This window comes from Bombus flavifrons, chromosome 7, assembly GCF_040668555.2.
Source record: "Bombus flavifrons isolate JBK064 chromosome 7, iyBomFlav1_principal, whole genome shotgun sequence".
Classification (NCBI taxonomy): Eukaryota; Metazoa; Arthropoda; class Insecta; order Hymenoptera; family Apidae; genus Bombus; species Bombus flavifrons.
In genome coordinates, this window is record NC_138448.1 from 11,859,898 (window position 1) to 11,886,501 (window position 26,604).

At 40.7% G+C, this 26,604-nt stretch overlaps 2 protein-coding genes and 1 non-coding gene across 9 annotated transcripts in view; 2 read left to right on the top strand and 1 right to left on the bottom strand.

The window, feature by feature from the left end:
* The window catches only part of Sesn (Sestrin), a 147,269-nt gene that overhangs the window by 21,386 nt on the left and 99,279 nt on the right, over nucleotides 1-26,604 (top strand). For 4 of the 6 annotated variants that reach the window (XM_069117478.1, XM_069117480.1, XM_069117481.1 and 1 more), the window contains exons 2-5: nucleotides 109-368; nucleotides 867-1,456; nucleotides 1,954-3,130; nucleotides 4,136-4,201. In XM_069117478.1, the coding sequence (XP_068973579.1) occupies nucleotides 1,206-1,456; nucleotides 1,954-3,130; nucleotides 4,136-4,201 (1,494 nt within the window). In that variant the 5' untranslated portion in view covers nucleotides 109-368; nucleotides 867-1,205. The remainder of the gene's footprint in view (nucleotides 1-108; nucleotides 369-866; nucleotides 1,457-1,953; nucleotides 3,131-4,135; nucleotides 4,202-26,604) is intronic. The other 2 variants (XM_069117479.1, XM_069117484.1) reach the window with 2 other exon arrangements.
* On the bottom strand, nucleotides 3,985-4,057 carry TRNAK-CUU (transfer RNA lysine (anticodon CUU)). Its single transcript has one exon. It is a non-coding gene; the product is annotated as a tRNA-Lys (tRNA).
* LOC138182022 (uncharacterized) lies at nucleotides 11,564-25,089 on the top strand. 2 transcript variants are annotated; one of them, XM_069117486.1, is made up of 2 exons: nucleotides 11,564-11,789; nucleotides 22,797-25,089. In XM_069117486.1, exon 2 carries the CDS (start codon nucleotides 23,001-23,003, stop codon nucleotides 23,262-23,264), a length of 264 nt encoding a protein of 87 aa, XP_068973587.1. In that variant the 5' UTR covers nucleotides 11,564-11,789; nucleotides 22,797-23,000; the 3' UTR covers nucleotides 23,265-25,089. The 2 variants fall into 2 exon arrangements, with proteins under 2 accessions (XP_068973587.1, XP_068973588.1); XM_069117487.1 differs by lacking the exon at nucleotides 11,564-11,789 and adding an exon at nucleotides 21,985-22,138.

Sequence of the window (26,604 nt, forward strand, 5' to 3'; positions counted from 1 at the left end):
ATAGCAAGTTATGCCACTCGTGATCTACGCGACTTGAAGATCAAATTACGTAATTGGTGCAGCAGAGACTATGTTAATGTAACGTAATTTTCGTTGATCTTTTTTCAGACGTCCAATGGATTAGTGTCACTACGTCGGTGAACAGAGGTGGAATCGAGGACAGTCCATTCCAATTGGAATTTCGAAGACGTTTCAACGGCTAGAGATCATTTGCAACGATGTAAAGAACAATGTAACACCGTTGCCGTTCAGCTAACCGCGACACACGTGTGGAACGAGAAAAACGAGGGAGAAAAAAGATTGGGAACGAATTGGGAAGTTTTGGTTCCTCAAAAACAAGGCGCCCGATCGATCGTTTCCTTTCGAAGGTGCGCTCGCTAGGATCACCCGGCTTTCTTTTTCTTTCTTCTCCCTGGAAACGAACCTCAATCGTGCTAGATCGCCACACGATCGCTCGACAGTCGACACCGCCTACTTTCTATCGCCCTGGAACGACTCCCGAGGTGCACCGCTAGTAAAATCCTCGAGAAACGAGTTTTACGGCCGATTCTCACAGCGAAACGCGACGAAACGACCGTAATTACCCGAGGATAGTACAGTGAGTCTCTCCATCGACTTCTTTCCACTCTTTTTCCTTTTTTCTTTTTTCCTTGTTTCTTCGTTTCCTTTGTTCAACCGTAGTCGGTTCTACGAAAGAACTGGAATACGGTTGATAATCGATTAACCGTAAACGGATCGATCGGATTGGTAACCGAGGCAAAAGAGATTCGGACGGAACAGTCGGACTTTAAACAACGAGCTCGTGTGGCGAACTTATGCGAATCTCGTTTAAAAGCTCGTTACAAAACGAGTTTTCTTGTTTTCAGCTTTATTACACAGTCTTTATCGTGAAAGCTCGTAACAAGAGGATAATATCGAGAGTGAACAAGGACACGGCGGTGATCTGAGGGAAGCTAGACGGGTTCACGCTTGTATCATAAGCAGATTAGATTAGATTAAATTAAATATCGAACGCTTTTGATTTGTCGTCGGGATCAAGGCGAACGTACTTTTACCTATATCGTGCATACGTGGTATAGCCTGAGATACGTGCGTTGACAGCCGCGTATAAAGCGAGAGAATTCGAGTAGACAGAGGGAAGTACATATATATACAAATATATATACACATATAGGAGTAGAATCGACGAAAGAAAGTAAGACGAGATGTACAGAGATCCGAACAGTTCTTCGGGAAGCGGCACCTCCACAAAGGACGACGAGGTCGAGATCGTTAGCAGATTTTTAGCGCCTTTGTGTGCGAGAGATGAAACTGCCAGAAACATCGCCCTGGCGGCGGCTAGGAATACGGTCGAGGGATGGCTTGGAGGGGTTGGTAGTCCAAATCACTGGGACGACACCGGTGAGATGGAGGATCCGGAGAACGTTGGGGGAAAGTTCAAGAGCCAAGATGGAAGGTGAGCCCGCATGTTACATATATATATATGTATTTTGTACCGATATGCCTCGATAAAACTTTGCGTGTCGATATTTAGAATATCTCTGATTTCTACGTACGTGCGTTCCGTTTGATATACAGTAATAATATATCGTCGTATCGAATAGAACGATATAACGTCGTCCATAAATTTTAGATACTGTAATAAAACAGTGTATGAATTACATATAATATAATTCGGTTCTTTTAAATAGAATCTTATACTCGAGGCAGCTCTAGGAAAATAGAAATCAAACGATAATATTATAGTACATAGCGTGTTCATAAGTTTCGAACGTCTACATGGTAAGAAAGATTTATTATCCAATATAATATAACGAGTCAGGATTCATTAAACGGCCAGAGAAAACTCACGAGTCACCCGAGGCTCACCCATTCACTTCCGCGCGAATTTTTCTCCGCTGTATCTAAGCTTCGTGGCGCGCTAATAGAAACTTCATAACCTTTCACGCGAAGATACGACATGAACATCGAGCGCTCCCCGACCAAATCGGCTCCGCAGAATGTTCTGCCCTCTCTGCAGCAGCCGCTGCTTCAAGATTCCTTCAGGACGGAGGGTTTCTTCCCTCAGAGCGTCACGGAGAATCCCGCTTTCCTGGAGGACAACAGCCTCGAATGCTCCGAGAGATATCCATCGGGCTCGTTCGATTGCGTCGACGGCCGACTTGGGAACGAAACGGGCTACGGTACGCCGAACGAGAGGAGAAGATACGGGGGTGACGTGGAGAGTTACAGGTCCGGGCATTCGACGTCGTCCGACGAGGGGAAGGGTTTCAAGATCGAGCCTCACGACAGATTTCTAAGGTTTAAGGATAATTCGGAGACCCGATTCGGATCGAGCAGCGAGAGCGAGAGAAAATACCTTGGCTCGTCGTCGAACGAGAGGTTGAACGAAGTGAGTCTAGAGGATAGACCAAGAACGAAGAACTACGTGAAGGTGAAAGGCGCGAAACAAAAGCAATTGGAGGATGACGAGTTGGATTCCGACATCAGGATTTACGGGAAGAGCCCGAAATTCGACGAGAACTTGGGCGCGAATTTCGACCGCAGGAATTTGAACTTCCGCCCGAAGGGTGACATTCTGCCGCGCGATCGTCGGTGTTATGACAGTGTGGACGACGTTTCTTTCGACGAGACGGAGATGACGATCAGGAATCGCGACGGAGTAGTTTTCAATACTCTGGATGGTTTCGAGAACGAAAACGCCAATGAAATTTATCACAGACAAGACGATAATCGTACGGAGGATACGAAGCTGAAGAATTTCGAAATTTACGCAGACGAACTTTTGGACGACGGCCGACATCGTTGCACGCGTGCCGAATTACCGCAGGAGTACTTGCGTAAGAACGAAGAAAGGAAGTTTAGCGCGGGTCAGATCAAAAGACCGCTCTCGCAGGACGAAGATGTCTCTTCGAAGAGCGGCAGGGTGCTGGAGAGTCCCGACGTCACTCCCGGAGACGTGGGCAGGATGCTTAATCTGGGAAATGCTCTGGATGGTCCGAGGCAAGCTCAGGCGAATAAGTACTTGAGCCTGGTGACGCTACATCTACCGGTAATATTGAGGCTCAGCGTGAACTGCCCCTTCCAGAATGTTAGGATCAAATGCGCCGAGATCCTGGAGATGGTTAAGGTGAGCGTATATTAAATCTTTAATCACGTAGCCTCTAGTAATAGAGTATGATCGGTATTCTGTATAGCGATAATTATTTCGCCAAGCTTACGAACTTCCGAAACGATGAAGCTAAATAAAGCCGAGATAAAATTAAAGATGGAAACTTATTTAGGATAAGTTGGACTTAGGATATTTTTTCTTTCTCCAAACTAAACGATGAGTCATTCGTTTTATGAGTACCCATCCGAACGTCTCGCTATAATCATTTAGAAACGGTGTACGAGGAGCAGTATGTATTACGTTTCTTAGAGTCTCTCGTAAATAAACGTCCGGTATGGTCTCTTCATTTTGAGAAAGGGTTATTTTTATTTTCTCGAACGTCGAAAATAGTATGTATGTTCGCTTTCGCGCAAACTTTGCCAATGTTATAATCCTTGGACCGCGAATCGGCAAGAACTGATACGTTGCGTTAATGGAGTTATTTTAACTGTCTATTTATGGAACAGCGTCGAAACGTGGCCTAAAAATATGTCAGCCATTTTGACTTGCTCGTTGCATGGGGCTAAACATGTGTAAGTCGGCTGTGCTATTTGTAGTCACGGCTTTTTGGAAGTCCTTTTTACAATCGATATAGCGAGCCTACTGTGTAAAGCCTGATCGATAGTTTCGTATGACTCATATAAAATATATGCAGATCATAAAACAAAGTTTAGCGACGTGAAACATACTCTTCAGTCGAATTCCAAGATGTACGATAATTTATTTTTTTTCTAAGAATATATTGTTCAATATATTTCCTATAAAATGCAATTGAGCGTATCGTGGTAAAATATCTTTTTATTTTTTAAATGCGAAAACAGAAAAAAAACTTTCGCCCAACGTGGGGCTCGAACCCACGACCCTGAGATTAAGAGTCTCATGCTCTACCGACTGAGCTAGCCGGGCATTCAAGAAACACTTTTGATTTACAACAAGCTTAGTCGTCTTTAATGAAATTTCAAATAATTGAAATATTTATTGCAGGATAGAGGACTTCCAGTACCGGTGCCGGCTTTCGATGGACCTAGTGCCTTCGTCCCTACGTCCGAGGTAAGTACTTTTATAAAGTGTTCTTTGCATCCTTTCGTTCTTTCAATATTTTGTTAACTATTTTTATTTTCATAACATTGCAACGAAATTGATCGATCAACGATGGTATCAGATGTATGAAATGTTCGAAGGTTCGAACTTATGAAATATGCAAGAGGTTCATTGCGAATTTAAAAAACGATTGATACATAGCTATGCGATTTTTTAATGAAATTTATATATGAAATATTAGGGCAAGAAAAACAAAACCATTATAGTCAGTTTAATCTGGGACATCGAATTGGCGCTCGTAGCGCCGATAAGTTTTGCCTTATGATTGGTAGTTGTCGGTAAAAACGAGTCTCGCGATTGGTTGAGAGGAAGACGATGCCACGGGCTGGTTCACGTTTACTTGTCCCCTGGTAACCTTCAATTTAGTCTAATTAAGAGCAATTAGGTACTTAGTCTCGGTGCTTAAATTGCAATTCTCTGCAACATGTCAGTTAAAGGAACCTTCTTTATCAACCAATCCATAAGTATTTAATTCAATTAATTTTATGAAAATAACACGGAATTATTGACATTTATATCAAGATCTTTACATTAACGTAGTTATCAAATTTTCGTATTTTTTACATTGCTAATTAAATGTACGTCGATAATCTATTTAACTTCGCGTTTCCATAATACGAATTTATTTTATTGTTCGAACATATTTTGCATGTTGACCAATGTATTAACGATTGTTTAAACTACTTGTTTAAAGGCTGTACGAACTGTTTCCTGCGGTAACCGATAGATGGCGCTATGCGCGGGTGTTCGTTGCGTACAAATTGTCGAACCAATTAAATTCATTTAACGGGATAAATTACAAAATTGAATACGCTTTAAACGATCCCGGTTATGTTTTCAAATATTTTTATTCTTATCTATCTGAAAGTGGATCTGAATTAATCCTCTTATATGTGTATTGCTAAAATCACCGTGTACATAACTAATACGTGATTAGATAATAGAAAGAATAATGTTTTTGGTATGTAATTCTGATAAGAACGATTTGTTTGAATAATAGAAATATGCGCGTCAATTTGCAAAGGGGGAATACACGAATGGAAGCGTAGCATTGCAGGTGTTTCCAATGACGAATCTTACGACCTATACATCTGATAAATCATGTTTATCATAACGTATCAAATAATTTTGCGCCTGGATGAAATATTATGACATGTTATTATGTACGTTGTTATTATTATACAATTCATTTTCGCCAATTGCATCGAATGTACGTTCTTCGATGTCGTGTCACGATTCAAATCCCTTTCTTACGGTATTTCGCATGAAAGTGAATTTTTACTTCGCGTCATTTAACATTTTTGCTACCTATGTTTTGTGCGTTTGTCACTGAAGAAAAATAAAAAATATAAAGCAGGTAAGTGTAAAATAAAGTATCTTACAATCTTTACGAATACTATAAGTTCCAACTTAATGTTAATGTTATTTTCCATCTTTTTTATCTTTCGATATACGAAAATGTAAATTTCCGACGTTACGAAGTTCTCTGTTTTTTTAACGTTTTCGAATATGCTAATATACAAATGCATCACTACGTTTTTACATACTGTATTATGCATATGTATAGGCATGATATTTGCAACTTTGAAATCATTAATGTTTTACGTAAATCTGCCCCTAGGTTACGTGTACAGACCTTTTCCGATACTCGCGTGGTAACGCAACTCTCATTATTCAGTGCGTTGAAACGAATATATAAGCCGTATCCTGCAGACATTGGCTCAAATCAAAAAGTCAGACGTTTCTTTCCATTTGCTTTGCTTTTCATCGCTATATTCGCACTTACTGCAATTACAGCCATAAACGTTAATCCTTACTTTATGATTTCTTTTATGGCTACATTCATCAAACATAACAGTCGCTCTTCAAACATTTTGATTACATACCGTGTAACGTAAGATTCATTCACGCCAATATCGTACATAATTTGAAATTAATCGCAATATTCAACTCGAATATGGTTCCTGTTCGTACCGGATCTTCTACACTTTGTCACCTGGTTGATTCGATATCGTAAGACAAGCGGTAAAAGGTGAGACACGCGGCTTTACACGTTTCTTCTCGCGTGGTAATCGATAACGCGCCTTCCGGTCCGCACGACTCCACAGCTTCGTTCACCGATCGAGTTCCTCGGATCGAAAAATTCTGGAGGAAAAGCGTGCACACGAATTCCGGATCGCTCCCTCGGAGTTAGCCAATCTCACGTGCTTGTGCAGCGGAATTCAGCTAGTGGTGCATCGAGCCAAGTTCAAACCGCCCTGAATTTCTAACATGGTATGCGATTTCTGCGGTATCTTGGAGAGATGCCCAAAGTTTGGTAAGAGAAAGATGCAACGGACGGGTGTCGGAAGGTAGGATAGAGAGGAAAGGAGCGATGGGGGCTCAGAGGAATCCTGGTCAGGTCATTGCAAGTCGTAACTCGGTCCAGCAACCGCAAGTGGCTGCAAGTGTCTCGTATACAAGCTCCATTAAGGATCTAATTGAATCCCTTTCTTGTCGTTTTATTTTTCGGTCTTCTCTCCGCTCATTCTGCTATCTGCTCGCTTGAATTCACCATTCTGAACGGTATTCCAATCGAAAACCGATGTTTGCGCTCCCGTCCACCCTCTTTTCTGTATCGGAAATCGTATTTCGATCACGCGAAACTAAAATCTTCGAATTTGTGTAATTGCATTAACACCGCTTTTTCACTCGACATCTGGGGTCGCGTATAAATGATCGGGGTCACTGACTTCTTCGTATACGTCTTTCAATTGTCTGACCACTATTCATCGTTGACGATCTGATGTATGTCTATTGTAAATGATGCGTGTTACAGCTATGATATGTTACGTATACGCCGCTGTGCCAAAATGTGTGTTAAATGAAAATTTGTCACTTATGAAATAATATCTGATGTCGATACTATTTGTTGTCCAAGAATAAGCGATTGCTTGAGTCAGTGTCGCGTGATTACAAATAATTGATATTTCGAGAGATATTTTAAGTTACTACTCGAGTAGCAATAGTATATTTGGAAATGTTAGCGAAAATTGTTTGATATATTCTGTTCCTATATTTGGCGCTATTCTTTATTCATTTCGCAAAACTGATTCCCGTTTCTCGTTTCCGTTTCTCTACATAACCTTATACATATTCTACGACATTTATTATTAAATCAGAGCTCTATTTATTGCAGTATCTTAAAAAATTTATGAGCCAAGAGAAACCATAAATAAGCAATACTATAAGGGGAGTATATCCTAAAAGCATGTTTAGTTGGTCTAAGTATTTGCAAAGTACTTCGCTTACGTATTCATTTATACGTTTCAAAGGAACGATGGAGATTGTGATATTTAGTTGATTTACTCTGATTACTCGGAATTTTCCTTCCTCTTTTTTACATTTTTACACATTGCCACGTCGACGCGTTGGCCATTTATCCTCTTAGCTTTATTAAAAACAAACTTTAATAATTAAACGTGCATTCTTACGTCACGCGAGTTACTGTAGTGCGTGAGATCGTTCAGGCGAACTTCTACTCGATTGCTTCGAATTGCAACTTAATGCGATCGAGTCTCTTTAAAGCGTACGGATAGTTCGAAGAGACTCAGCATAAGCGCGTAGATTTGTAGAGCAAATGCGCATGTACTAAAAGAAAAAAAAATGTATAGAACGATAGAAACAATGTTTAATGTTAGGCAAATTGCTGGGGGGTGGACACAGGAATTTCTTGATTTGGGAAAGAAGTAATTGATGAGTGCGTGTTTCAAAGAGTTTCACATCAACTGTAGCAACAGGCCCTAAGATGACCACGCGCAATGTTACAGTGTCCGACTAATTATTGCGCTGAGTTTAAAGAAAGGAACAGAAGTACGCTAATTGGAAAAAATTCCACGTCGTTGGGTTGTTCTTGGTTATAAAGAATAGTTATTTCCTTAAACTATTATAGTGATTTATTTATTTGATAAATTTATTTATAATGATTTAATAAAGCTATTTCTTAACGTATTAATGTAATACAACTAAAACAAGTAAATTGGTACAACTAGTCAACTTTTGAATGACAACTCACAACTCACAACTCATCATCTACTCCAACTAACTCCAATTGATGACTAACGACTAACTGACTTTCTCCATCAAAACGTCCTTTTATACCAATTTTCATACTTGTACTACGCACATGTGTTTCACAGCTGTTGATGACCCAAGATGATCACGTGCACCTTTTTCAATTATCTATTGTCTTAAAGGGCCACGAGCATATTGCTTGACCATATGGCCCATTAGGATTTCTTATCTTTCCCGACCCGTCAGCATTTCCACTTTTCCCTGCACTGTAGTTCATCGAGATTTTCCTAAATAATACTTGCGCGATACTACGCTATTCTTAAATGACTCGATGACTTTATAATCGCATCGTTGAGCTGCAACATGAGTGCATTAGTGCGTATGATGTAGATCATTAAGAAAAAGGCCATTGTGAAAGTTCAATTGTGAAGCGAACGGGCGGACGATCGTAAAATATAGATCCGACGCGAGAGAAAGCCATAAAACGGTGGATAGGGATAGAAATAGCGAAATTTCTCATGTAAATCCTCTGCCACCCACGTAGTCCACGCTCGGTTTGTAAGCCTTCGCGTAAATAACCAGCTGCTGCCTCTGAAATACCTATGGGAATATTATTCCAGAAATATTTTCAGAGACGAATTGAAAATGGGTGCGATATTTGATCCAATCTGTCTTTTCGACAGAACGTTCCGAATTTTGTTCGATTTCCAGTTTGTAACTGGTTGCGCGCTTAATGTTTATTGTTCGCTGTCGTTGGGCTCGTGTCAAACTCGCATATAAATTCTGACATAATAAACGTGGCAGCAATTTTCACGTATTTTATGGTGTACTCCATGTCACTTCGTTTTGTTCAACAATATCAAGTTATTTATCGAACGTATTCTCGCCAGATAAAACATTCGTTATATTTCCCCTTTTCGCCTGTTTATATTTTTCGTCGACGTGGATACAAATTTTCCAAAATATTACTCATTGTACTATAATTGTTACGCCGATAATTCGATACTAGAGTCGATATTGCCAGTGGCAACAAACGACCGCGATATCGACGTTGTTCCGTGATAAGGAATTTTTCATTTAGTTACCACACGTTCCACTCTGGATATCGATATAACCTCGAGTTAGGTTATCTCCACGACTTATTACATAATACCGCGTAACGAGCATAAAGATATTACACTAGGAAGTTGTCCAATCTATAAACACGCGGCATAAACATACGTACACTGTGTAAGAATTAGATTAAGACAGAGGTGGATTAAACGAACGAATGCGGTAGCTTAAATAAGAAAAAGGGGATAGAGGCGAGGTGAAGATAGGTGGAAGGGTCAGGGAGAGAAATTGGAAGATCTCTTATCCTTGGGAAGGGTCGAGGAAAAACTGGTAATCAGTGGTCGCAACGAATCGTTATATATACGTATGCTTTCTCGATAATTTGTCATAAATAAAATCCATTTTTTGCTTAGGTCATTCGATATTCTTAGTGAACTTAGATTTATGTCAATTATTTCTGACGAATTAGTTTTTTCATTTCTTCCATCATTTTCTATTCGTTGCTATTATCGTACTCGGTCTCTTGCTGTTACCAGTTTCGTGCGCAGGGTGAGCTAATTCCACGAGGATTGTATCTTCGATTTTCTTTGACATTATCGTCGCAGAGCTTCTCGGTAGCTTGCGTTTCATAGCCATTGGTCGTTATGGCTGACACGCCTTCCACTGCACACGCATTAGTTCCTCCTAATCTATAACAAGATGCCTAGGTTGGTCTTACTGGGTATCAGCTTGACATACTCGCAGCTAATTACGATCTGCGGTCACGGTAAGGGCTATTTCCACCTCAGCTTAGACTGCACCTTCGTAGGTCTTTACCTACCAACGAATTATCATTTGTGATATATGACGAACCACTGTTTAATGAGTTAAACGCGAAAGAAAGTTTTATCGATTATATCCGGCCAAGTTTTATTTTTCCATCGAATAAAATAATCTGCGTATGTGTAGTTTAAATATTTTATACTCTGAACGCTTCTCTATCCGTTCTTAAACAATCGATAGAGATTATGATGGATATAGAATGATATGTCGTGGTTTCTCTGATTGTCGTGAAAACACGAGAATTTAGGTTACCGGAAATCAGGTTCACACGATTGCTAAGGTTCTCCACGGCACGCGAGTGGTTTCTCGAGTTCGCAAATCCGCGGCTTACAGTATGAAGAAACTTCCCGCTGTATCGTTCATCTGGTCTACGCTTAAGACTCCCCGGATATGTGTTGGTTGTTTGCAGGAGGCAGCTTATCTTCAAACAAGAGAAATAGAAGAAAGAGAGATAAATAGGAAGTGTGATATTTGCTCCATTCGGAAAATTCGAAATCGATAATATGACCATAATACGTCTGACACCTTGTTTCATTCAGTAGATCACGAATGTGGTTAATTGTTTACCTAACGATACGATGGATGTAAAACGATATGGTTGACTTTCAAATTTGAAGTATCTTTTTCAAAGAGACAAAAACCATTTCATTCAAATATAGAATAGTAAAACACCTTTATAATTATCGTCGTGTTTCTTTTGTGAAACTCATACGACACAAGGCTTCGTGTTGCTTACGATTCCTCAATATTCCTCAATGTAGAAATTTAAACACATACTATTCCCAGATCTGCTTTATTTTATGTACATTTTTCTATATCAAACTAGATAAGATAAGATTAGTCATTTCGATCGCCAATTCGTGTCCATGAAACACATCACGAAGAATATAACCACATCGTAAAACAAATTTATCGCGCAACTTAGTACTTTGCCCCAATACTACAAAACGTAGCCATCGTATTAAATTTCCAACACACCTGCCGCAAGTGATCTTCGATTTACGCAATACAAAATCGCGATTGCCTGGACCAAGGCATCAATCATGGTTAGCCTGGTCTACTGTTGGAAGCTAGCTTTCTTCGATACCGTTATCGTAGCCTGCGTTCCATCGAGAAACACCGTCAGCTGTCGTGAAATTCGCCGATGGTTCGATTAGCGAGAGGCTGTAGAGGCAAAACCGGCCACCCGTTTCGTACACGTCGCCGTACTCGTGGACCAATCGAGCTTCGCTTCGAGCAGAAACGACGAATCACGAGGGTCGTATAGGCGGCGGGGATAGCAAACGGTGTAGGGTCCCCGGCTCTCGCGTCTGTTGCGCGTTCACTAGCTTCCTCCCCTTGCTGGCTCCCGTCGCGACATCGCTCTTCGCGGGTGTTCATTCGCGTGTCAGACGTGCTTGAGGTAGGACGCGCGTCTCTACGTTCCACCTCGTGCGATCTTCTCTCTCTTTCCCTCTCTAGCGAGGTTGAAGAAGGCCAACGTGTCCGTTCCACGTGCGCGACGCATCGACACGACGCGCCTTCGCTTCTTCAGCCCGTTTCCGCATTAGCGAAGACTCTCGTGTGACGATCGCGTCTATCTCGTTCATTTTGCTGCCTTGCATCACAGGTACGTGTCAACAGGAACGTGTATGAAACATACGCTCTTTTTTAACCTCTTCAGGGATTCGTTTACGTTCGCAGGATTTGTTTCTCTTCGGTCCGCGAGGATAGTTGAAGTGGGAATGATGTAAGTGACAAGTAGAGATGTTTAGGTAAACAGAGGGACGTTGGCACGAAGTTGACGCTTACGGTTTTCCTTTGTTATTTCTAAAGATTCGGATAAATTGTTTTTTAAATTTACATTTACTGCATTTAGCGGTATATTCGACACGAAATTATTCGCCACTTATATCGTTTACTGTTTAAATTCTTCAGTAACGAAAGATTTAATAAATATGCAAAATACCTTCAACAAACCTTAAAAGCTCAATGATCATCGTACATTTTTTCGAGATCACTGAAATATAATTATCTGTTTCGTTCTTGAAGAGGTTAATCAAACAGACAATGTTTTGTATAGTTTTGTTGTCGTGATCGATATTCGTGTGACGTTTGCGTCACGGTTGGGAAATTTGTATGCTCTGTTCTTTCGTGATACCACATTTAGCTTGGAATGCGTAGGTTTGAATAGTACGCAATGGCGCATTGTTTTTACGGGTCAAACGTGAGACCTTGTAGATCCGCGCGTGCCACCAGCCACGAGTCGGCGTGACTTCCGCAATGTCGTAAATTTGAAACGATGTGTACGCGTGTGCCATAGCATGACAGTCGCTATTTGTCATCGCGACAATGATCGGGTTAATCGTGTGACATATTGTTGATCGTTATTATTCGATCGTTATTATTAATTCTCTCTCTGCTCGTTAGATGTTCGCTACTCGAATAAGCGCCTCGAGTAACGTCCAGTTGGACTTTTACCTTTTCGTTCGACGTTGACAATGGCTCTAGTTGTTTACTTCCTCTTGGCGACGATATCGCGTCGCGCATGCCGTAAAAGTCGTCTGGGCAGTCGTTCCATAAATTTGCGATGCTAATATCGTATACTAAGAGTGTATTGTATAAGTCGCACACGCAAGCGTGAATCTCGTTGCGACAATGTTTTCCCACGGAAGCGTATCCGGTCTTTATGCCCCAAGTTCTGGCGAATTTACACTAGGATCTGATCCCTCGACTACGAACACACCACCCGGACAATCGAGCGAATTCCACGATTCCACGCAAAATGTCTGCTGCAAATTTTCCGATAATGGGACCGCCTGAATGAGAAAAACGTTCTGCTCGCGCGGTATTACAAAGCGTGCAAGCGTATCTGACTGTGAACCATTGGGAGTAAGACGTAGAACTCATTACGAGTTTGGTCGATCGTATATTCAGTCCTCTCTCTGTTCGTATTCCTGTGAATTATCGTTAGCATGCGTCATATCGCTATGAAGATTCGACGGAAAAAAGCTATCGTTCAGATATGACCAACGTTTTGTTTGTATTATACAGGAGCATTTCGAATTCTCAAGGATTTGTCAATAATAAAATTGGTTAGTTTAGGCGCATGGAATTATCGAAGCGTAGACGAAAACGTTGCTTAAGCATTGTCAATTTTTACATTCGTTTTACGCGGCCGTAAATTATTCGCAAAGGCAGTTTCGTGTGTCACGTTAGCAATGGTGGACGAAAACAGTGGCGAGGATGAACGTGAATTGATAACACGTGACGAATTTACCAGTGAGCGTAAGCAAGGTGATTCGTGCCAAATTACTAATGCCACTGCCATGATACCTGTAATAGGATTATTTGCTGTTGTGGTTCAAGGCTTTCAGATTTATCCCGTCAAAGTGACGAGCCAACGTAAAATATCTTATGTATGCGAATTATGACACGAAGTTGAAATATTTATCCTCAATTCGAATTTCATGTATGAATTGAAAGTTGCTCGGTTTCGTTCAGAGTTACTCTATCAGCGCGTACTTCAACGATATCGATATTATTTATCGCGAGACAGTACTTCATTTTGAGACATTTATTTCTGTAATATTTCGTTCCTTATCGTCCCGTAATGCAATTGCACTCAACGTTTGCTCATTTTCTCTGACATCGTAATCGTGCGTTTATTGTGCAAAGAAAAGGGTCGCGATAATTTCTTTCGATCTCGTCAATTCGACGCGTCAATTTTTCTCATGCTCCTTTTCTCTCTGCATCTTGGCGAAATTCTCGAATGCGAAGTTTCGCATTGTTGGCCCCGTCAGACTTGAGCCGTGTGCATTTAAATGCGCGTAAATACGTTTTATGCACTCGTTTACTAGGAAAATTGTGTCGCCATCGCTGAAACGTCCGGTGTAGACGTTCGTTGGCGGAACGAACAAAAGACCTCGGGGCGTTCGTTTCAAAGCTTTTGCGAGAGCGATACACAATCCGCGCGCGTCCTCGAAAAGCCCGCTAGATTCGAATTCCATACGTACCCATTCGACGAATATTCGTCAGCGATAAAAAGGAAAAGCCAAAGTTCGTACTAAAGCGCGTAATCTGAAAGCCCGCTACCACGGCAAAGCTGTATTGTATACTTTTATGAAATGTTCGCATGATACGCTGATATAAATTCAGTTTCTTTCTCTCTTCTTCCAGTCTTTTTTTTTTATAGCCGTAAATGGTCATTCTCAGGTCGTCCTTAAATGACATTTTAAAATAATGTCACGCTTAAAAACCTCTCGAGCAGCTTGCAGAAAGGAAACTTTAGGTGCATACGGGTCTGGCGGTTTCACGTTTCTTTCACGACGCGCGCACTGATATGCAAATGATGTGCAAATTTCCTCGTTCTAAAACATGCTAAAAAGTCCCATCGCACCCGAGCAATTTGCTCACGTCGCTCTTCACAACTTAAATAATACCGTCTTCCCAAGCTCGTCGAAACGATTTTAAAATGAAATCTTCGCCGATTTCGCCATCGGAACAATCCAATTAATTAGTATCCATCTTCCGGTCTCATCTTTCGTGTATCTCGATTCGACGTATTCTCGAAGAACTCGAGCGTATAACTGAAATGGAATAACTGACTCGGAAGATTCGACGGATACGACGAGTTAGGAAGGTTACGACGTGGAACTAACATAAGCAAACGGTGTCATCTCTTTCGTAATTCGCTAAATTGCAACGTTTTACCTGAATGTTTTCGCGCGAATATTCAAGTGGAAATGTTTGCCGTGACTCGGACACGACTGAATATCGTTGCCTTCTTATTAGGCCGTCTTTAAAGCCGAATCAGCTTCGTTGCATCCCCCTGCTACGAATCTCCAATGAAATTAACTCGATGCACCCGGTAACGATTGCCATTCCGTTTCTCCGATCTAATAATGTGCTGATTGTATATTTAAACACAGCGGAAAGCAATTTCTTGCACCTGTCGTGCATTCATTCGACGCTCGAAAAGCCGAACAATGGAATTATAAGTTGTTGATCGTGAAAACGCACGTTTTTCTTATAATCGTGTGCTTCCTCGTTCTATTTTCTTTTTTTTTTCTTCTTCTTCTTTTGGTTGCATCGAGTGATACGGTGATAGAAACTCGTTTCAAGAATCTTGTTTCTTTTAACCAGGAAACCATTAGTTGACTGGATAAAAGCTTGCGAAACTACTGTCACTGAACCGCCAATTTGGGTTAACTTGACAGAGAATTGCCATTAAAGACTTGGGGAATTAAGACGTGTCGAATATAATGGCCGAGTTCTTACAGTGGACTTTCCAAACTTTTCATTCTCTTGCTTATGTTTCTTTCGTTTGAAAATTAAATTCTTTTTTTTTCCCGTTTCGTTGGTATTATGGTTTTTGTGTTCGAAATGCAAGGGATGAGATTTATTTGGGTATTTGTAGACAGTTTAGTTCGGAACTCGGTTTCCTGTTTTAGCCGTGAACTAGTTCAACGATCATCGTGGTGAAATCGTTGGAAGCTCCGGTTATTAGCTCAATTTGGAAAACACTTTACCGATTTTATATTTTTACGACGATTTCTCGAGCAAATCGAAAGTAGCTATAAATTTTTAGGAAATCGTTGCGTGCTCCAAACAAAAATAAAGCATCCATTTTAGCGATGAAAAAGAAAACTACGACCTAGAAAAAAGGAACGCGCGACTCTCGTTTATACTTTCTAGAATGTCCTCTTTCGCGCAACACATTTTTATCGCAATATTCTCTAACGAGAGAGCGGTGGAACCGTTTGCAAAGTGTTTAATCCGAAATTACCACAATTAATGGAACGACACATTTCTCGAGTCGCTCTTTGAAGGAAAAGTAAGTCTCGTATATTTAAGTGGTTCAAACGTTATGTATATGGCTGTAGGATTTAACGTCAGAGTCTACCACTGAAAAAACTCTGATTACATCATTGAAACTTCGTGATTGAATTACAGACAGATTTATACAGTTCTAAGAAATTTAAATATGAAAAACTGTGCAAGATATTCAAAGTTGTAAAACATTCGTTGGAATATTTACGAGGCGAAGTAAATGATTTTTCAATTGTTATTTCATTTAGCGTATGCTCATAAAAATAGAAGTCGCACAAAGATCCGTAATGTAATTATGACATTTCCAAGTTTCCACCGCAGATTGTAAGCGGCGTTCCTAGAGTCTTAGAGTTTGACTAGTGTCGTAGTACTATGCAAGTTGGCACGACTCGTTCGTTGCCTTAGTTTGCTGTATAAATCAGGAGAACCCGTTGTTCCATTTATTCTCCGACGGATTAAAATACTCTAAAAGGGACAGCCGGCCGAAAAGTGTCTGACCACCGAACGTCCGCTTCTACTTAATTCCGCTGTACTAATTCTCGATTCGCGTTCCTCGTTTTCGTTATCTCAGTTTTATCAAACATTTGCCGAGATAAGATGAACCATTTGACACGCATATAGTACACAGAGTATAGATTGTTTTAGTTTAGTCGTTTATTTTGTCCATTGATCTTCGTAGATTCAAGCTACGACAGCTTTCATACTAAAATATCTACCATTTGATAAACTGATTACAGATATTTATGGAAATTTATATTTTTATGAATATAACGCGAGAAATGGAACCTAACTAGAAATTTCTTTCGCTTATTAAATATTACAATATCTACGTTGAATATTTCATACAATTTTGAATGCTTCGTGCATTCTCTATATTCTTGCATCTTTAAATTCCTTAAATAAAATACATAAATATCCGCACGCTATTTGTAATTTCAACCAATCGCGGGGAGACGCAATCGCGAGGAGAGACGTCAACGTAAATTCCCGTTACGATTATACTAATCGACACCACGAGTTGATCGATCTCCTGATTTCCGTTAGGATAATAGGAGTGATTAAGTTTATATAACACTGTAATTCACAGAATTATAAAATATATATATTTCCAACGCTTAAACTACACTGTTGAATAGATATAAATCGTCGATGACAACTTGTCGCACGAAGATGAGATAGATATGAATAGTAGAGCAAGGCTCTTACAGTCGAATTTCGTATGTTAGTGGGCGTAGCATTAGAGGATACTTGATAGACGTTAGATTTTGATGCTAGACTTCGACGTTGTAGTATGTAGAAGAAGTAAGTTGACTTGACCTAGCGGTGTTGACGAAATAAGTTGACTTGACCCTCCTGATGTAGCAGGAGAAGTCTGCGACTTGACCCTCCTAGAGTCGTAGGAGAAGTGATGAGTAGGAAGCCTCCTACCAACGTGGTTCGTGAGTGACCTTGTGCATGGGAAAACCCAACCTGTTCTATTAGATAGCTCTTCGGTTTTTCCTAATGGGTGCGTACCCGCTTTCTCCGTGTTTTTAATTAATAACTAATAAACCCAAAGACCTCTCTAAAAACCAGATGTGCGCCGAAAATACTTTCAGGACAACGGATTGAATGAAGATACATGTGTACACAATGAAAGAGAAAAGTTATGGTTGGTCCTTAGGTTTACTGAGGGTCGAAATGACGTTACGCAGGCCATTGGCTGCCCGGTCTCGAGAGCTGCAGCGCCGATGTTTTAGGCGACGTAACACTATTTATGAAAAATGTGCATCCATTTTCGTCATTAATTATTCTCTATTCAAATATATTAATATATATTATATATAACTTTTCGCGTTAAGAGGTTGAAACGCAGCTTCCGAAAAGATCTATCGATGTTACAAAGTATCTTTATGATTCAGCAATTTTCGCGTTATATGAACTCGCAACGATGCATCGAATTATGAATTTTGCGTAGCTGTTAATAACTCTCGTATCGCGGTGGCTCGATTTTAAAACCGATATTCGATAATCTGATCGGATTAAAGCTTGAAATGCATGCGTGCACCGGCAGAGAGGCGTTCCTGTATTGTGTTTTCGAATAATTACCGCTCACGTTTGTAATCAGCCCGCGTGTACTCTCCTTTTTCTCCTTTCTTTCTTTCCTCCATGGAGCTGCGCATCGAGAGCTGGCAAGGTGATGTAACTGGCCGCGTATGCCCACTTGGGTACGGTCAAGCGTGTTGTTGTTCCTGAATCTCATTACATCCTTCAGCGAGCAATGAACAAAAGCAGACTGAGATAAAGTACCGCGAACTGCATCCCTCCGAGCATTTGCTCTAGCTCGGTCTGGTGATAGTCGCGTGTAATGGAATTTTTTATATCTTTCCCCTATGCTTGTCCGTTTTTCGATTTTTCCACCGATACGATAACGTTTCGTTGCTTTTGTCAATCCTCATGGGCTTCCGCGATGCAGAACGAAGATTACAGAGTAACATGATAAGTCACAATCCCTAATTTTTACAAGGAAGCATTTTTACAATTTTGTACGTTGTCGATCGTTCTCGTATTACTAAATAAGAAAATTTTCGATTCGGCCAAAAATTTTGCAAATTTTGCAAAAAGTTATCGACCCGTATTTATTCAGGATAGGGCAACGATTTATAACGATATGAGCCGACCGATTTACCGAGCAAAGTTCACTGCTACGTCTATTATTAAAGTCGACCGGAATCTGAATCGCCGTCGTAGTTAAGTCAGCAGCCCATTGTGTTTTGTGGCATGTGAACGTTGCGTAGCGTTCTCGACAGAGATTTATTACGAGCGACGTTGATTAGGTATCGCGCTAGATTTAATTAAGTGGCTACATTCGTTTAATTTATCGGCAAGAAAAGCAAAAAGAGGAAAGAAACACTTTCCTCTTGCCTAGTTTTCTACTTGATAATGCCTTAAACTTCGTCTAATCGGTACTAATAGTCGTCGAAGAAGCGAAACTAGGGCAAAGCCCGATGCAGAACGTGGCAAAAGGGCCGTACCGATGAAAGTTCTCCGTTTCCGAACTTAATGCCTCTTGACCAGTTTTCACAGCTTATTATTGATGATTCGTTTCTCCTGAGAAACGGCCGACTCGCTCGATCACGTACTCTGAACGGTCTTATTTTTTCGCTGAAAGATTTATTACTTGCTCGAATCTGTCAGACTCTTAAAATTCTTCCTTTCAACCGTCTTACTCATCTTCATGTAGGAATTTCTCAATTGCGTACTATCTGTCGTTCGATTAGCTTCTTATCGTGTTACCTACTAAATACTTGTTTTCTCAAGAGATTTGTAATTCTGATTAGTTATTTACTCTACTCATAGCATACGTACACATCGTAATTAGGTATAATATAGCATTATAAGTTGGAGTATTTAAAATGCTATTTAAATGCTACGAATCTTGTCACTTTGTGCCGTTCTCCGCGAGAGGAAAAAGCAATTTAGCATTTTTAACCTTCGCGTTACTAGATTTCAATATCTCTCCACAAAGTGTTCGTCGTATTACACAATTGCTTACATTGTAGGAAATATTATAACGATTTACTCGCGGTTAACTTATTTACGATGGAACGAAATTTCATAATTGGATTTATATGAAGATTATAAAACCTCGATAAAACGCAAATCTGACTGTTTTTCTCTGGTGATGTTTCCACATAGGAAACTGTATGCCCTAACGTGAATCGAATACTCCTTATCACGCAAATGTTTGTTGTATCGCGTTTACTGAGAACTGTATCATAAAATTTTATTTTCCCGATTCAGACGGTAAGAGGCTACGTAAGATAAAACGACGGTTGAAAACGTTTGCGAATGTTACATAAAATTAAGGATAAAAAAAGGAGTAGCTGAGCAATAACTTAACTTGACTGTGCTTTTATAGGTTTTTGTAGGCTATTATTCGCGAAAATGATTAAGTATAATGTTACAATGAAGTAGCGAAGTTAAAATAGTTGTTCAAATCGCGGCCAAACTGTACACAAGACTAGTCTCGTGGTCGAATGCTAGCAGTTTTTATATGTTGCGTTTGTTGGTGTTGAGGGACAAGGGGAAGATCCTGATTGCCCTACGTAATAGGGAAAATGTAATGTTGGGCCATGTGCAAAGGTCAGGTGAAAACCTAACGATTCGCTGTCAGGTAGTATGGAATGGCGTGGATTTGGGTATGGTCGTTGCCACATGAACGTCGTCGACGCTAACCTACCGAATTTCTTATTAACAGGTTAACGATATCTTCGAACCGAACGTTGTTTGCGTTGTAATCGTATGGTATCACCTGCAGTGAATCGCGGCTAAAGTTTCGTGGACCAAGCCCGCGAGTTTCGGTTGGTTTAGCAGTCAACTTGGCTCGGTGTTCGCTGAAGCTATGGTGGAATAGCTGAAGTTGCTTCGATTAATTCTCGTTTCTGGCCGCGCGGGAAGTTGATGGAGCGCCCACGGCATCAGTGTCTGCGTATTAAATGCTCATAAATCCGAAGCACCTGCTAGCTAAATCTCCAGTCGCGAGTTGAATTTCGTAGCTTCGTTTCCCGCTTAATGGCCGTATTAAGCCTGGCGAAAGCTGGCATATTGTGTTTTCCTATTTTTCACGTGTAACGAGAGCTTAACATTTTCAATGAATTTCTACCGAACAAGTTTTAAATTCTCGTTGTAATTAATATTGTAGTATCGCGGACGAAAGTCCTAAGAGATATCGGGTGTATTTTCGACCAATCGCGAGGAGAGACGTCAACAGGAGTCGTAAATTCCCGTTACGATTATAATAATCGACACCACGAGTTGATCGATCCCCTGATTTCCGTTAAGATAATAGGGGTGATTCAGTTAGTATAACACTGTGATTCACAGAATTATAAATTATATATTTTTTCCACTTAAGTTACACCGTTGCTTATAATATATACCGTCGACAATGAGTTAGCGTATAGAGACGCGATACACTGGCACAATATTCGTTGAGGATAGAGCAAGGCTCTTAGAGTTTTGTTATAGTTGATTACTGACATGTTGACTTTTCTAGCGGTGTAGAAGAAGTAGTTGACTTTTCTAGTGATGTAGAAGAAGTAGTTGACTTGACCCTCCTGATGCTGCAGAAGAAGTAGTTGACTTGACTCCCCTGATGTAGGAGAAGTAAGGTTGAGTGACGATGCTGTGTCGGAGGAAAGCTAGCGATAGGTGTGTCTATCGCACGGGCCCATCGGATTTGTTCATAACATTTTTGGTCAGGAAAGTGAGGGCAGTATACATTGCTTCTGATTGGATAAACGAAGATTGGTGGACTTTTTTTTTAGAGTTTATTTACCAAGATACAATTTTTAATACATATTGGGTATTCACAATAAACTATGAATTTCGATAAGGTGTGTTAGGCAAAAGTACCGATACGCGACGGTACGACGTAGCCATACTATATTATGTGTCGGCGTTTTACATTTTTTGTGATTTTAAATCTATTCTTTGGATATAAGCCGCTGGGGAGCGGAGCTTTTATGTAATTTTGTTTTTGGTTGATTTTTTTGTCCTGAAAACTTGGTCGCAAAACAGGACTCTTCGGTAGTCTGCATTTTGGGCGCTGTATGCCTTTGGGGGGGGGTGAAGATTGGTGGACTAGGAAGGGTCTTAGCCGCCCTCAATAGAAAGTTGCTAGTAGGAAGCATTGTACGTGAAAAAAACTAACTTTCCCTTGTCAAGCCGTAGTAGACAATAGTCTTTAGAAAATGGTTCGGAAAAAGGATATTTCTTGGGTCTGAAGGACCATAGCTAGCAAATTACTGAGATTTATGATGGGTCCTTAAGGCTATTGAGGATGCGCAGTAAGGATGAGCGGTCATCTTGTTCCCGTCTGGCCCACGGTGTATGGCCTGGTCTAGGTAGAACCATTAACAATGTTGCGAGAAAGCTTAAGCTTCGACAGTATCGTCGGTCAATCGAATAGTTAGACGGAAAAGGCCTGTCAGACCTTGGCCACGAGCGGTTGCGAAAAACGTGCGTGGTGAGGCTAGGACAAAAGACAAAGGGATGCTAAGGGACTAGGACGAGCTAACAGGCAGTGCTAGTTGAGAAGTCAGAGAGTGCGAATTGCGTTGTCGAGAGAGTGCCGTCCGCGTGTGCGAGAGCGTTGGAACCGAGGTAACAAGAGTAGCAAATTAACTATTTAGTTGTCTTAATTATAGTACGTTGTTGTATTTAGTTCACGTTAAACAACCATCGTTTCCTGTCTAACCAACGCCTGTTTAATCTAAATTAAATAAACTAATTGTAGCAAGATCCTACAATATTTCGTTACATATTGTCAGGAACGAAGAGATAATACAATTTAGTACATAATTCTTCGAGAATCGTATTTTTGTTTACCAATCTTAGGTCCGTTTTTATGGACTGCCGTCTGCTAATCAAGTTTGCAGTTAACTAGCACGTGAATAAAAATATCCGCAACTCGGTTTCTATACGGTGTACCTTCTATACTTCTTTTTCTCGTACTTTCATTCCGTTCGGAAGCAATTAGCGTCGATCAACATATTCTTATTCAGTGAATAGATATAATGCTTAAAAAGCATTTAAGAAGATACTCTATCGTCGTCGATAAGCTGATAAGTGTCGCATGTTGTGCGGTGAATCACTGCCTCGAGTCAGTCAGATTAGATTATTTGTATCTTCTATAAAAATTAGAACGGTGGAAGATAAGATTAAGCAACGTCTCATCTATCAACTCGACTATTGTCCGCGTAATTCACGTCCAAACAATCTACACCAGTGTCCTCTTGATTAACTCTGTATTGTCTTGCAGGTAGCGGAATACCGGTGGTCTCAGCCTTGAGAACGTCCAAACACGCAACCTGACTCTACGAATAAGACACCAGCGAACAAGCAGCGACTTTTTCGAAAGAAACCGGATGCTCCAGTTCGCCTGGAAAACGTCAAAACGACAGCGAACGAATAGAAACAAAGAATTCTGTCAAAGCATACGGTGAAGAACGAAGGATCAAACACGATGACTCGTATGCTGCTGCAAGAACCTGGATGGAAGATCGAGCGCAAAGGTTCAGCGTTGTTGCTTCGAAGGGACAGCTCGCATCTGAAGAGCGGTCGAGTCTCTTTCCGGTGCGACGTCGATGTCCATGAATTCGAGCGTGACGAGGATTACACGATCGAGGCGGAACCGGAGGCAGCTGCCAGTCCGCTGGCAATGTGTGCCAGTTGCTTGGCGGCTCTTTGCGTGACCGTGATTCTACCGTGGCTGTTAATCGGTGGTTAAACACGTCTCTACGAACTGACGATTTTGGGGGGGGGGGAGGAGAGGTGTTGGGCGATCGTATAACCTCTGGCAACGGAAGTCGTCCGAGGATTCCTCAAAGAAGATGGAACAATTGCTTGACGCGTAGGTCGAACACAGAAAGGTCTGTTGGAATTGCTGATAGATGGAAGACGAAGAGGATCAGGTGGATTTCAGCATTCGTCGAAGAGATTCTCATCGAGAGACTCGACATGGAAATGGATAAAGTTCCTAAACGTGGTAGTTTCGTTATAACGAGAGTTCCCAGTTTATACATTGACGATGTATGTAATTATTTATACGATCGGTATGACTTCCTTGAAACGAAAGAAACACGAAGGAATTTCTGAATCGTAAAATGCCTTTGGCGTTTCTTTCTCCGAAAGAAAAAAGTATTTTTGAACGAGAGCGACTAAACCTCGTCTCTAAAACACTCTACGACTTTATGTTTATTCGTTGATCTTTGTCGTTTGCTTTAAGTTTCCGTTCCGTAGCGAGAAACGCGACAGAAACGCGGCCTTTAGATGGACTCGCGGTTCAAGTAGATTTTGTGCAAGTCGAGAGAAAGAAAACGGCTCGGTATGGACGTTCTGCATAGATGCGGAAAACGAGATGAAAAAAAAAAAAAAAAACACATCAAAGGGAAAAGGGTGTATCCGAGCGTACATTAAACCTCCTTACTCGTTTGATGGTATCGACAAATCCTCCATGTAGTCTCTGAAACGAAGGCGATCTTGTGCCAAACGAGAGTAGAATACTCGAGATATTCGTTGAAACCTTTCGTGATTCGCAGTCCGCTTACTTTTGCACACGCAAACACACGTTCTTTTCTCAATACTAGCTGCATCCCGGCCTGAACGCGCGTGCATTCGTGTACACGTACATCTTCCTTTTCTTCTTCTATCGATGTTCCGTGTAATAATCGAGTCGTTACATCTCATTCGAATGGGAAAATATAATGCACGATACACATCGGCCTTGTTCTCCTCCTTCGATATCGTTTCGAAACAATAATCTTACCGTTGCGTTGAGCGGATTCCGCTTCTATTCCGACGTCCGCGTTCGATTCTCCCGATCAATTACATATTTTTCGCGGGCACGGTCCGAAGACTTGGTAAAACTTACAAAGTTCTCCACGGTGCCAAGTCAGCAAATGGAAAAGTTGGAGAACGACGAACCGGCGTCGGATTGAGAAATCGAGCGAAGTTTCGAACCCGTCGACTATCGATAACGTTACAGTCCGTTGCCTGCCGAACAAATTTCCAGAAACTAGAGAATCAACGGTACGTCGAATAAATTTCGGCTGGACGTCATATTGGATCCTTGCATCTGGAAAGATTTTTGTTACGATAATAACGCGATTTTAAATGGCACGTTGTAAATATTAAAGCAACTATAGCTGAATTTGTATTTGAAATTGTGAATTTGTATTTGCGAGAATCTTTAAATGTTTCGAAGATCGTTGGAACCACTGGTGTTTTAGATTAACTTAAACGAAGACTGTGGCGGTGTTCTCGCGACCAATTTACACGAACTCCGAATCTGGTAATGCCCAGATTATCACGCAGAGCGTCTTCGATAAATCATCTGTGCGTACGGGTGCGGAATTTTGAGAGTGAGAAAGAGAGCAAGAGATTTCTAAATATAAACCGATGATTGATCGTACGTGTATAAAAGAGGTGTATTCGGAGAGAACACGAAGATACGAACGTCTGGGATAACGTGCGAGGTTCTATCAAACGATTCCAATCAATCAGTGTAAAATACTATTTGTTTATATTTCTAATAAAAACCTGAACGAGCTGTATGTTGGTGATTCGTGTATATTATACCTTTGACCTTACTCTTTGAGGATATTAATCATCGTTACCCTCTTTGCATTTGTACATTCTATTTCTACGTCGACGAGCACGCATTTCGTATTTCATATATATAACACGCATAGTTTTCGGAATGAGAAAAGGCAATGCTTCCATCGTTCTTTAATCCCATCACCGATCGATTTCGATTGCTTTGCAATTGTAGCGTAGCCGGAACCAATTTGCAGGGTGCAAATTCCACGTTTAGATTTTCTTTTCAAGCGAAATAACTTGGATAATGGTTTTAATACGTTGCCGGTGATAACAGCCGCGTTGTCAGGGTAAAGAGTGCCTGTTTGTATCGACGCGATGCCTCCAATATTCGCTTCTTTTCCCCGCTTGCTGTTCCCTTTTGTTGGAAATTTCTCTTGAAATCGTTTAAAAGATCAAAGAGACTATAGACGTAGGACACGATAAATACACACGTTGATAAATCACCGTTAGGACTTTACGCATTACCCTCGCTGGGTTCGTAAGTCAAAAGAAGCGCCTTTGTTTTTAATGGATCGCATTCTATCGATACATCGGTATTTTAATCATTTCCAGGGATATTCCCGCAAAAAGCCAATAAACGTCACTTGGAACGAGGACAAAGTCACCGAAGTGAAAAGGAAAGAGGTGGTGTAAATTTTGTCCAAACCCTTGCTTGCTCTTTGACGTCTGACCGTGAAATTCTCGCACCACCTCGTAAACCTCGATGAAATTCGCGAGAATTTAATTTCCCAGTTAACGTGATCGCATAAATATACATCGCGGTTCTCGCTGCTTCTCTTTTATTCGTTCGTGAATACGCGCGAGATCAGCGCAGATTTCGGTGACCGTACTTTTAGCCAGCAATTTCCGGAAGGCGGCCACGTTGTCTCTATTTTATGGAAACAATCAGTGATAATAATAACGATCGATGTTTCTTCAACATTGACTGTACAGCAAACAAGTTAAAAAAGAAACGTTTCGGTAGAATTATGAAAGCCCTGTAAAGATCATTGACAATGGCCAACTTCGATTTCGTAGAACTAGATGCCATTGTTTGATGATGTACTATGTAGAGTATCGCTCGATACACAGCTGTAAACGTCGTGTTATTTTCTCGGTACACGTTGGAAGTAGTATCAGACAAAGACGGGTAAATAACGCATCGATTGTAGTGTAAATGTTTGAACAGATTTCACTGATATGCATTCCTTCCTACCATTTATAAGACTCGAATAGCTAAAGCCATCTTCAAGGCGAAATATGCACTTGATATTCTTTCTCGGTTTCAGTTAAAATATCATTGTGGAAATATATACTTGACCGTGAAATGACCTTCAGAGACCTCCGAAATATCTTTCAAGTCTCAACTCATCGATTCTCATATCTGACGTTCTAATACGACTTTTGTTTTGTGGTCTTTCTTTTTGTTATCAAGTATTCAACGTTATTACGATGAGATAATTACGATAGAGTTAAAAATTCTCGAATAT